Source organism: Vigna unguiculata, chromosome 3 (assembly GCF_037176805.1).
Source record: "Vigna unguiculata cultivar grain cowpea cultivar isolate G323 ecotype 2 chromosome 3, ASM3717680v1, whole genome shotgun sequence".
Lineage (NCBI taxonomy): Eukaryota > Viridiplantae > Streptophyta > Magnoliopsida > Fabales > Fabaceae > Vigna > Vigna unguiculata.
In genome coordinates, this window is record NC_140794.1 from 28552207 (window position 1) to 28565464 (window position 13258).

At 30.7% G+C, this 13258-nt stretch overlaps 1 protein-coding gene across 1 annotated transcript; it reads left to right on the plus strand.

The window, feature by feature from the left end:
• The first annotated feature begins 288 nt into the window (after nt 1-288).
• On the plus strand, nt 289-5505 carry LOC114176269 (putative inorganic phosphate transporter 1-9). The gene is made up of 3 exons (XM_028061251.2): nt 289-914; nt 1287-1571; nt 4403-5505. The coding sequence occupies exons 1-3, from the start codon at nt 520-522 to the stop codon at nt 5268-5270; spliced, it is 1548 nt and encodes a 515-aa protein (XP_027917052.2). The 5' UTR covers nt 289-519; the 3' UTR covers nt 5271-5505.
• The last annotated feature ends 7753 nt before the right edge of the window (nt 5506-13258 follow it).

Below are 13258 nucleotides of genomic sequence, written 5' to 3' on the forward strand. Positions count from 1 at the left end.
GGGTACAGTATGTTCAGTTAGTTACACAAAAGCAAAGTGTAGGGCTTCACAGCTAAGAACCCAGCCATTAAAAAAATGGCGACACGCCGGCATATGTGAAATATAATACGAATTTACCATGATTCAACCTGGAATTTGATTCGCATCTTCTGTAGAATGATGCAGTCATAGGTTTGACTTATAACCTAATTGGTTCTTCACATAACTTGTCTAATTCGCTTTCCACCCAGCTTCCTACTTCATTTCTCTCAAACAACTCACATAATCTGCCCCACACCAGTTTCCTCGATACATACAACCAAAAACTAATTGTATTAGTTCATACGTAGCACACAAGAAGCCCGAATACGCTAAAGCACAAAAATTGTGGCCCTTGTCTCTTCATAATCACCCATAAATGCTTACTTACACATTTATGTTTAGAGCAACCAAAGTCGTGTGTGACCATGGTTGAAAGGTCCCATATATGCCATAATTGTAGAGTGAATTAAGCATCGAGGTTGAAGTGAATTGCAGAAAATGGCGAGGTTGAGGGTGTTGTCTGAGCTCGACACAGCGAGGACGCAATACTATCACTTCAAAGCCATAATCATTGCAGGGATGGGACTCTTCACCGATGCCTATGACCTTTTCTCAATCACTCTCATCATCAAGATGATGGGGAGAATATATTACGACCACCGCAAAGGCGACGACCGCTTTCAGACCCCACCGGTGGTCACCTCCGCCCTCGTAGCCGCCGCGCTTCTGGGCACCGCCGTCGGCCAGCTCGTGTTCGGAAGGCTCGGCGACCTCAAGGGGCGGCTGCGAGTCTACGGATTCGCCTTGCTGTTGATGGTGTTCAGCTCCTTGGCCTCTGCCTTCTCCATTTGCATAAGAAAAACCTGCGTTTTCGTCACTCTTGGCTTCTTCAGGTTTCAAAATCTTAATTTCCTCAAACCCATACATACATAAATACATTCTAAATCTTGATCTCTCTCTCTCTCTCGACATTTATGTTGGTCTTCTACATTAAACTGATATTATTCGTATGATATATCATGAGGTACACTTTCTCACATCAAACAAATTATAAAAGTCAACTTTTTATGACGATTTCGGTGTTAATTGATCTAAAAAAGTGATTGCTTTCACACTAACTATGACTAATTTCAAAATATTAACTTGTTACATTGATCTCATCTTCATATCAATTGATTGCCTTCATTCATGTTTTTGATGATAAATGTAATTTAAAAAAAAAAATGTTTGAGTTGAGTTTATGATGAGAATGGGTTATGTTTTAGGTTTATGTTGGGGCTGGGTATTGGTGGGGACTACCCTCTGTCTTCGACGATAATGTCGGAGTTTGCGAACAAGAGGACACGAGGGTCGTTCATAGCGGCGGTGTTTTCGATGCAAGGGTTCGGAATATTGGCGAGCTCCACCGTGACGGTGGTGGTGTGCTCCATTTTTCGTGCGGCGTCGAAGTCGTCGGAGGCTGACGTCGCATGGAGGTTGATACTGATGCTGGGTTCCGTTCCGGCAGCCATGACTTACTACTGGCGCATGATGATGCCCGAAACCGCCAGGTAGTTACCCGTCTCCATTCACTATTTTCACTTTCTACAAATTCACACTTTCTAATTTTAATAATAATAATAATATTATTATTATTATAATTATTATTATGGTTTTTCTAGCGTCCAACGAATATGAGATAAATATATGCTGTGTCCTGTGTTTGCAATCAATTGGTAATTTTGGTTAGTGAAGAAGCATACAACCAAAATTTGACAAAGACATGCTGATGATGATTCTAGTTGAGTTTCTTTCACAATAAATGTGTAAACAAGAAGAAAGACATAAAAATAAGATAAGTGGTGTGCAATGAAGAGAGAGAAAATAAAATAGATTATAAAAGGCTTAAATACATTTTTCATTCTCATTTTCATAGTGTTTGTTGCGGATGGTTCTCGTTTTGACAGAATGTTTAAAATAATTTTCATTTTTACCGAATGTTTAAAATGATCCTCATTTTCGCAATTTGTATTTTATTTGGTCATTTTCTGTGACACCGTTTAAATCCGTAATGGAACCATATGTACAGTACACGTAACACACCCTAATACAACGTAATACAAACAGTGTCACTTATATAGAAAATGACTAAATAAAATACGAATTGCGAAAATGAGGACCATTTTAAACATTCGGTAAAAATGAAAACCATTTTAAACATTCGGTACAAATAAGGACCATTTTAAACATTCTGTCAAAATGAGGACCATCCACAACAAACATTACGAAAATGATGACGAATAAGTCATTATAAAACATGTTTATGTAAATTCTAGTTGATTGAGTATGAGAAGTTAAATTTTGGTGAAGAAAAAGGGATATGACTGCCGATTTGAATGAGTGTGTACATGATTGGTTATATGACAAATAAAATTATTTTTCTTTTCTTCGTTTCCCTCTATTTCTTTTCTTTTTTTCAAACGGATGCTTTTATCAAGAGAAAAAAATGGAGTGGTAAGAAACATGTGGCTTCCTTCTATTATTCAGGTGTACATGTAGTTGAAAATTAAGCATTTATCAAACCAAAGAGATTACACTATAAAGACAAAACCAAGAAACCACGTGTCTCACGTGCCCAATGAAAGAATGCCGGGTACAAAACAGAAATTCCAAGTTGCAGCCCAATAAAAGTGAGAAATATATTAAATAAACATTTTCTAGTATTTAAGAAAGTACATTTCCCTTATAATAAGCACACAAGTTTTTTTTTTAGAATAATAGTGGTAATTCTTGTAACTCCGTACCAATTCATCTAAGTACATTCTATAAAAAACAGTATTTTTTTTTTGGATAAAAGTCAAACATTTGGTAAGCAATTCATAAAAAAAAAACAAATTGGCATGATTTTTACTTCCTTCTAATGACGAGAACTCACCAAGTAACAGTTGGGGCTGTGAGCAGGGGACAGGATATGATAAAGAAACACAAACATCGTAATACTAAGGTTTAAAATAATGAATAAATTACACATTACAAAATCTTTTACAATGTTACTCCATAATCTTATAATAAAGTAAGATTAAACTCACTTATAAATTGAATTAGAGTCAAACTTAAACTTAAATTATAAGACGCTAAAATATATTATAAATCTATGCTTTCTATTGTTAGGTGGGAGAAGGTGCATTGACAAAAAAAAATCATATGTATTAAGATTATGGACCATTATAATAATTATTGTTTGAAAGAGACAATGTATTGTAATTAAGCCTATGAGAGATTAAATCTCATAATGATGATGATATTAATTTATAAATTTTATTTTTGCAATCGAAGAAAGAAATATAGGAATAAGAAGGAATATTTTATTAAAAGTTACACTTTTTATATATTAAAGTGAGTTTTAGACTGATATTTGAATTCTTTATACCTTTGATATCTTTAAGTTCAATTTCAACCTATAACTTTGTTTTCAAGGTAAACAAAATTTAATGATATTGGGTTAAAATGATTATATTCATCATTTTTAAAGTTTAGACAACACAATATATCAAAGTTTGAAAATTTGACAAATTTCAATTTCATGTCCAAGTTTAGCAACTACAAATATATTTAATCCTTTTATTAATATGGTCATCTATACACTTCTAGAATTTACATCTATTTAAAGGATTAGAAAAAACAAATAATAATGTAGCTACAAGTGATAATGTAGGCCAAAGCACAAAAAAATGGTGCAATTTCAAAATTGCTACAATGGTGCAACTTTAAAGGAAAAATTTTGTGCTGGTGTATAATTTCATTTTCAATAAATCGTACTAATTTGACTTACTAAATTGAAGTGGTGACAAGATGACACAACTTCAATTAAAACTAAAAAAAATAAATTATGATATACTAAAATCATACCAAACTGCACGATTTTAGTTTATGTTAGAGTATATATTGAAGTTGTTTTAAATTGACATAACTTAAATTAAAACTAAAAAAAGAAAATTACAATCAACTAAAGTTGTACCAAATCGATATAACTTAAGTTTATAAGAAGTCGTATCAAATTGACATAATGTCTTCAATCAAAATTTTAAAAAGAATTACAACATACTGAAATTTTGTACCATGCTGACAAGTTGTATCAAGTTTGAAAGAATTTTTCACAAGAAAATCATATCAAATTGTCACCGGTTGTCCATTTTTGTGATTTTTCTAAAATTTGCATAATTTTTATTATATAAGATATCATTCACGTATATAATATATAGGAATAAGAAAGTTTAGCAATGTATAGAAAATAAGATGTATAAGTATAAAGTTGGTGTGTTAAGATTTAGACTTCCTTGACTAGGTTAATTTTGTAATCATGGTTTAAAGTAAAGAAAGTGAGATGCAATGCAATGATCAGGTACACAGCGTTAGTGGAGCACAATGTGATGCAAGCAGCAAAGGACATGGAGAAAGTTCTTGATGTAAGACTGAGCATGATTGCAGAGGACTCCCCTTTGCCACCAATCCCACATCCCTACCCTCTCTTTTCCAGGGAGTTCTTCCGCCGCCACGGTCGTGACCTCTTTGCATCTTCTTCAACATGGTTCCTCGTCGACATTGTCTTCTACAGCCAAGTCTTGTTCCAAAGTGAAATATACAAACGCTACCTCGACCAAAACGAAAACGAAAACGGAAACGTGGACGTCTATAAGGAGGCTATCCACGTGGCTTGGATCCAAGCCGTTATCACAGTGTGTTCCACCATCCCCGGTTACTTCTTCTCTGTCTACTTCATTGACAGATGGGGCAGGGTCAAAATTCAAATGATGGGTTTTTTCTTCATGGCACTCATCTTTTTCATCATTGGGATTCCCTATTACACTTTTTGGACTACTGAGGAAAACGAAGAGAACAAATGGTTCATGGTTTTGTATGGGCTTGCTTTTTTCTTTGCCAACTTTGGCCCCAACACTACCACTTTCATAGTCCCGGCGGAGCTTTTTCCGGCGAGGTTTAGGTCAACTTGTCATGGCATTTCTGGGGCGGCTGGGAAGGTTGGGGCCATGATTGGGTCTGTGGGCTTTCTTTGGGCTTCTCATAACAAGAAGGAGTATGGGTACAGCAAGGGAATTGGGATGCAGGTCACACTTATCATACTTGGAGGAGTTTGCTTATTGGGAATGCTGATCACGTACTTTTTCACTACGGAAACCATGGGAAGGTCCTTGGAAGAGAATGAGGTTGGTGATGTCACAGATGAAGTTGAAGAACGTGATAATCTTTGATTCATGTGTGCGTTTAAGGTTGTACGTGCATTGTGGTGAATGTTGATAAGTAATTTTGAAGTTATATTCAGCAGTTGGTGATTACCTAATACAAACCCTTGATAGTACATGGAAGATTTGTGTATGTATAAAATCTATTCTTAATAGCTTTTGTAGTTAGAAACATAAAGATCCTCTGATGTTCTTGGTTGAAACTTGGTCTCCAAGGAATCATTGATTTGTTTAGTTGTTCTTTCCTCATGTTTATTGAAAGATATATTGGATTTTTTTTTTTTTCAAAAGACAATCACATACTCTTGAAATTATTAGAGAATGAGTCTGAATAATTATCGAGATCATGTTCAAGTTATTGCTTTTAAAATAATTAAATCAATAAATTAATAATTAGAACAAAATTAAGAATTATAGACCCAATTTGTACTTTATTATAATTTTGATAAGAATAACTAAATATAAAAATACAGAGATTTTTAATCCAAACAAAGACAAGTCAAAAATATTGAATGCTCTAGGTTTAAGAGTTTTCTAAGTCACTAGCTACAAGGTTTTCACGCCTGTGTACGATTTAACACTTTTTTATTACTATCAAATTGTAAGTAAAATGGAGAAGCAAAATAGATGTATGACCATGCTAGGTTGATATTTTCTATTTTTTTTATATTCCTATTTAACAATACTAAAAATTATTAAATTTAGTTTTTAATATTATTAAATGAGTATGAAGAAGGGAGGGTGTCAACTCTCATGTAACACGTTTTATGGTAAAAGTTACTTGATTTTATTTTTCTTATTCCTTTTTATTATATGCATTGATATATCTCAACCTTCAATCGAAAAAAATGTTATATCTTACTATATGTTAGTATTAAACCATTATCTTCACACAAACTAAATTATTCTTCGAATAATCTCTTAAAAATACATTTATTTTACTTGTTTGTTTAATAATTTTAAATAGTGTTACACTTACAATAAACAAATTTTACATTTAGTTTATCGTTTATCGTGTGTGTGTGTGTATGAAAGAGGGATATTCTATAAAGCTTTAGAAAGAATCTAAACTAACTAGAAATTGTTGCCTCAACCTCTATTTCATAAAACATTTTATATAATATAGCGATTGATTATTCAAGTATATTACCTATACTCACATTTCTTTTATTATAGCCTTTAAGACCTAACTACTTCTTTCTTTCTATAAGAAGCACCACTGTTTAAAGTATCTCCAATCATATTATATTTATTAATTCTCTATAACCACCCTTTATTTATTTCAAATATATCATTCACAATTATATATCTATTAATAGTATAAGTTAGGCTTGTTTCTTATATTCACGTTTATGATTCACTTTTGATAATTTTTTTAATCAATTAAATTTCAATATTTGTTAAATAAAATCAATTTGATATTTTTTTTATTAAATTAACACTAACGTTATTTAAAAGTATTAGATGTCAAAATCTAGATCACATATTCTATCTTAGAACCTCTATCTTTTTGCATCTTTGCACAATTTAAAACTTTTAACATTCTCCAAATGTCCTCACTTTGAGCATAGCTTGCATAGAATATTTCCTTAGGTTTTGTAGTTTAAGAAGTACTTGATGATCTTACGGACGGTAATTGTCTTGATAAATTTGTTTTGGTATTCGAGTTTAATTTTGTGGAAGCTTAAACGTAGAGCTATCAAAATAGATAATCCAACTCGATCTACCACAGGTTGATGATTTAGTGAATCAATTCAATCCAACTCACTTTTTAGCGAGCCAAAAAAATTCAAATCCGGTCTGGCCCATCACGAGTTGTCAGGTTAAACAGGTTGGCTCACAGGTTCACTTAATTAAAAAAATAATTTTTTTTTTACTTTTTTCAGTCAAACTAAATTGTAATTCTAATTAAAATATAAATCAACTTTAATACAATCCAAATACAAACCAAAATAAAAAAAATACAAATTATTTATGTGTTGGATAAAAAGACAACCTAACATGACCTAAATGTAAAGTCCAACTTAACAAAAAAAATAAAAACCACTTGTATGACCCTTTTATCTGCGGGTTGGCTCACTAACCCGGCTCACCACGGATTCAACTCGGGTGAGCTGGGTCAAAAATCAATCCGTATTGAAATTTGTAAAAATTTTCAACCCAATCCAATCCGAACCCGTGGTGAGCCGGATTAACTCACGGATTCCAACTCATTTTGACAGTTCCACTTAGATGTAGTGAGAAATGGTTAGAGGTGGAGGGAATCAGAGAAAGGTGGAGGAAAGTAGAGGAGGTTGAAGGAGAAAAGAGAACAGAGAGATTTTAAGATAAAAAATATTCAAATTTCGATATATAACATTTTTTAGTGGCATTATCATTAATTTAATAGAAGAGACCAAATTAACTCTATGTAATAAATATTGTAACTTGATTAAAAAAAATATAAAGCCCAAATTAAATCATAGTCTAAGATCAAATTGTTAATCAAGCCGATAAATTATAACTATTAAAGCTTTAACTCAAAAGATTTAAAATGCAGATTAAGGCAAACCAGCGAGTAAATTATAACCTAAGTCACGGCCAGTTTTTAAAAAGGAATTAACTAATACTTTGGAATATACGAAGCATATACTACACCAGGATGTAGATACTTTTAGCAAGCTGAATTTATCCATCCTTCAAAGATTATAGATGTCAAGATTACAATGACAAATGCATCAAATTAAGGTATTTTATTTTATACAATACATATGAGGTTACAGAAAATGTCAACATCAAGAAGAAGACATTAAAAAGAAACAGTGACCGCTGCCATAAGATTAATAATACTTATTCCTTTGATTACAGATTAGGATTTTCCTGTTCTTAATTTGCAGTATTTTTCTTCATGTTTTTCCAAGAATCTTCCATTAATGATGTTTTTATCATGTCAGCGAAGGAAAGATACGTAATTATAATAAGTTTACAAAAGATAGGTACCATAAGATTAATAATACATTTTTCTTTTATTAGCTAGCGTAGATTGGAATTTACTTTCTTCTTGGTTTATCTCATTTTTTTCCAAGAACCTTCCAATATTATTATAATATTTTATTCAGATAGGAATAGTACGAAATTATAAATAAAAGGACGAAAGAGATATCTTAAACCCTTGCCAGCCTCCAACAAGTCAAAGCCAGGCCAGGTCGCCAGAGTACATCTTTATCTAATTACAAATTAAAGTTAAATAGACATGAAGTAAATCATTATTTCTTTTTTACAATTTAGAAAGGAGTGTAAATTATTTTGTAACTTCAATTTTATTTGAAATCTAATTGACAACACCATGAGATCAATATCAGACAAATTATATCTTACAATGCACAATAATTTTATATTTTAATTAAGATAGCATTTCTTTCCTTTAATTTAAAATTTTCTTCTTCACACCGGTCTTTGCTCTTAATCTTTGAAATTCTTCAAAAGTTATTAGTTCCGTGAAGATATTTGCAACTTGATCTTGAGTCTTAACATACTTGAACTTCACTTCCTTTTTAATAATGAATTCTCTTATAAAATGATATCTTATGTCTATATGTTTGGTTCGATCATGAAATATTGAATTTTTTGGTAATGCTTGCGCAAACTTGTTATATATGTATGTATCTAAAGCTTCCATTTGTGGCAAATGAAGTTCTTAATTTGGCCAAATCGCATGACAAGTGCATGAAGTTGTTGCTACATATTTTGACTCACATGTTGAAAGTTTGACAATGGTTTATTTTAATGAACTCCATGAAAAAGCACATCTTCCCACGAAAATATAAAGTCATTGGCGATCTTTCTATCTTCAATATGTCCCGCATAATCACTTGCTAGAAATATTATATATTTAAAAAAATAAAATTTTAAAATAAAATGTTACAACTAACGTTATGTAATATTAATTTTAGAGTTAAATACTATTTATGCATGACATTTTTTACATTTATGTATTTGATTACAATTTTTCTTTTAAATCAAATTGATGAATTAACTTTTTTCTCTATTAAAAATTCTCATATTTTATGAGATTTTTCTTGCAAATTTATTAAAAAAATTTGCAAGAAAAGACTTTTTTCTACTATTTTTTTAACAATCTTTTGACAGGTAATTCCTTCGTGAGTAATTATTTCCTACAAAATTATAAAATTTGTAACTATTTCCTACAAAATTTGTTGTGAAAAGTGTTTTATACAAAATATTTTGCAAAAAAATTGACAGCAATTTCCTGCAATTTTTTTATAATAAAATTTATAAGTATTTCCTACGAAAAAAATTGGCATGAAATATGAGTTTGTTTAGTAGTATATGTCTCCCTCTTAAACCTACAAATACCCCCTATTTGCATAAGGATAAACACAATAAATACTAGAGCTCATACAAAAGTGTTTTGTCTTCTTTTCTTCTCTATACTATCTTTTAAAACAATGGTGGTCAAAAGGTTCAAAGATCCTTCGCTACACTCGATCGATTTGATGGGTTGTTGTATCTTGGGAGAGGAGCACATAATATTGTGTCTTGCCCTGTGGAATAAGGGCGTTTTCTCTCTAAGGACAACGCTCTATATGCCTCAACCCAGACTTTTTTTATCCTTTCCTCAATTACTTTATCTTATATTGTTGTTGTTTGATATAAGAATCTTTTTATCCACATCTCTCTATCTTGTTTTATTTTTTATCATTTGTTTCTAACATTCTTAGAGAGAAAAGTTTTCTTCTATAATTTCATTTTCCATTTATTAAAAGAATATCAAAGATAATACTATGTTTGCCATGGATATGATTAAGCCATTCTCAAGTAAACCTGAAAAATTTATTGGTGAACATTTTTTCTGTTGGAAAGAATAGAGATAAAGGTTTGACTCAATAAAATAAGATTATTTTTTATAATTTCTAAAGCTACTCATTCTTCTATTGTATTGAGTGATACACCAACATCTTCTTCTACTACACATGATGCTTTTGATAAAGATATTTTATGTCTTTGACATATTTTAAGTGCTTTATCAGATAATATTTATAAATTCAAAAAAAATTTCCTTTAAAAAAATAAATTTACTAAAATTGTTTGTGATACCCTTAATTTTGGTTTGCCTTCTAGTGGTGATGTTATTTGTGATGCTTCTACTTCTTCTTTTTTCCTTCAAATGAACATGCTAATATATTTGTTCAGAATGAACCTAGAAACAATAAAAGAAAATGAAAAGCTAAAGATTTTGGTCCTGACTTTTATTATTTTATGCTTGAAGATGATTTTAAAACTTATGGTGAAGCAATGAAATCTATTGATGCTCCTTTTTGGAAAGAAGCTATTAATAATGAATGAATTCTTTTAAAGAAAGTAAAACTTAACTGATATTCCTCCTGGTTGTAAAAGTATTGAAACTAAATGGATTTTTTGGAAAAAATTTAAGGACAGATGGGTCTATGGATAAATTTAAGGCAAGACTTGTTGTTATTGGTTGTCAACAAGTAGAAGAAGTAGATTTCTTTGATACATATTCACCTATTTCAAAAGTCATTACCATTAGAGTTTGATTGCTCTTGCTTGCATTTTTAATTTACAAATTCATCAAATGGATGTTAAAATTTCCTTTTTTAAATGGTGATTTAGAAGAGGAAATATTTATGAAACAACCTAAGGGCTTTAATAAGTCAGATAAAGAAAATAAAGTATGTAAACTTGTTAAGTCTTTATATGGTTTAAAACTAGTACCAAAACAATGGCATGAAAAATTTGATCAAGTTATTCTATCATATGATTTTCATGTTAATAATAATGATAAATGTGTGTATGTAAAACAATATGATGATGATGATGGCATTTATCTTTTTCACTTTGTCGACAACTTGGAGGGGTTTTTCCAAGATTTCCCAAGCTTTCTTTGACGTAGTAATGTGGGCAACATTCTCAAACATGTGGTCATCTAAACCTTGATGGATGAGAGTAAGGGGTTGTTGATCTTTTGCCTTTTTTTTTAACAAAGTCCTCATCTCAGTTGGAGATAATATACCTTCATCTTGTGGCTCCTCATAATATTTTTGTATAATATCCCAAGCACATTGAAAGTCAAGCAACATTTTCATACAAAGACACCATTTTTATGTTTTTCTTTTGTAAGTCAAGGAAATTGGAAGGTAGTATACCCATTGCTTGTCATTTTAACTCTATCTTTTTTCTCTCTCTCAAACTCTCTAGATCAAACTTAGCTATTGATACCACTTCATTAGAGGAATTAGGTGAGAAGTAGAAGAGAGAACTCAAATTTCCTTGCTTGAAAATGTCAAATACAATGAGGTATTTATATATGTATATGTTTGATAATTGACATTATCATGTTTTACTTTTTGTTTATTTTTATCTTTTATTATTATTTTATTATTATCTTTTCAAATATTTTAGGTTTTATTTAATAAATTTAGAAAAGATAAATATTTGGTTTATATTTTGTAGATAAGTGAAAATCTCAAAGATTTAAGAAGATTATCAATAGAATTAGTGGATGTTATTGAATATTAACAGAATGTATCAACTCCCTTTTTAATGGGGGTTGAGTGTAATGTATTCTTAACACTTTGTGAATTTCACAATTCAATATAATATTTTTCTATCACTCTTGTGTTCTATTATTATTTTAACTGTATGATAATTATTGATTGTATATTTGTGGATCTCTAATTATTGGACATGATATTAGAACATAGACTAGAGTAGACAACTAATTGATAGTGCATCTAGACATAGACTACATCATTGGTCATTCATAACATCAAAATTTTGATCATTAATGCGAATTTATAATGAAAATTGCTAAGACATTAGGGTTTTTATTATTCTAGTTTAGATTTGTCACTAAGACATTAGGGCTTGTTACATAAGGTGTGAATGCTAGAGTAGGAATTAGAAGAATATTGTTTGATGTTTTTGCATTGAATTGGATCATGAAACCCAATCCAGTGATACATTTATCATATATTGTTACACACCATATGTTTGATAAAAATACAAAAGGAGTTTTATTTTTGTTTTTGTGAAATTTATTTTGTAATTGAATTATGAATTTCAAGAGTTGTCAAGTGTTGCACAAGTCTTTTGGGCAATGATACTTGGACTTTTCACTGTATTACTTGATTGGGTACACTTGTCAATCTTATAACATTGTTTCATGGAGAGATCTAGATTCTCTTCTAGGAGTTTCTCTAATTAAAACTCTACTATAGAAATTTCCACACCTTTCTTATCAAAAACTTTCTAGATTTTGCATATTTTACTTAGGAAAACTCAAGAATCATTATAGCTACTTTTATATTTTAAATTATAATAACAACTTCAATAATCGAGGAAGTGAATCAATTATTAATAGAATTGGTGATATATTTTAGGAACCCACTCAGTTGACTCCATTTAGGCCTGGTCATGATCCAAAAATTCCTCCATTAGAAGGTGTGGATCCCATGAATACAAGATTGTATAAGTATGATAAAATACAAAAGGATGCCATTGCTAAACTTGTACAAAAATATTTGAAGTCTTGGGCTATTCAAAATAGTAGTCCATATGTTATTCTTATAGTTTAGGTTAGAAAAAAATGGATCCTAGAGAATGTGTGTGGATTATAAGGAATTAAACAAAAATACGGTGAAGAACAAATTTATGATTCCCTTGGTAGTTGGTAGTTGATTTATTGGATGAATTACAAGGTTCTACAATCTTATAAAATATTTACTTGTGGTTTGGATACGACCAGGTACAAGATAGCCTTTTGAACCCATGGAAGAAAAATGAATATGATGAGAATTAATGGATCATTTGTTTCAACAATTTTTGAGAAAATTTTCTAGCCTTTTCTTTGTGTAATTCTCATTTATAGCAAGAATTTATAAGAACATTTGAATAACCTTAAACTGGTACTTCTAACTTTGAGGGATAATTACTTATTTGCTAGAAGATCCGAATGGAGTGGTAGCTAAGCCATT

What these genes read in the sequence shown, in the direction of transcription:
- LOC114176269 (XM_028061251.2), top strand. Translation starts at nt 520, where the DNA reads ATGGCGAGGTTGAGGGTGTTGTCTGAGCTCGACACAGCGAGGACGCAA. An exon ending in GTCACTCTTGGCTTCTTCAG is followed by an intron (nt 915 to 1,286) that starts GTTTCAAAATCT and finishes GTTATGTTTTAG; the next exon opens with GTTTATGTTGGGGCTGGGTA. An exon ending in ATGATGCCCGAAACCGCCAG is followed by an intron (nt 1,572 to 4,402) that starts GTAGTTACCCGT and finishes TGCAATGATCAG; the next exon opens with GTACACAGCGTTAGTGGAGC.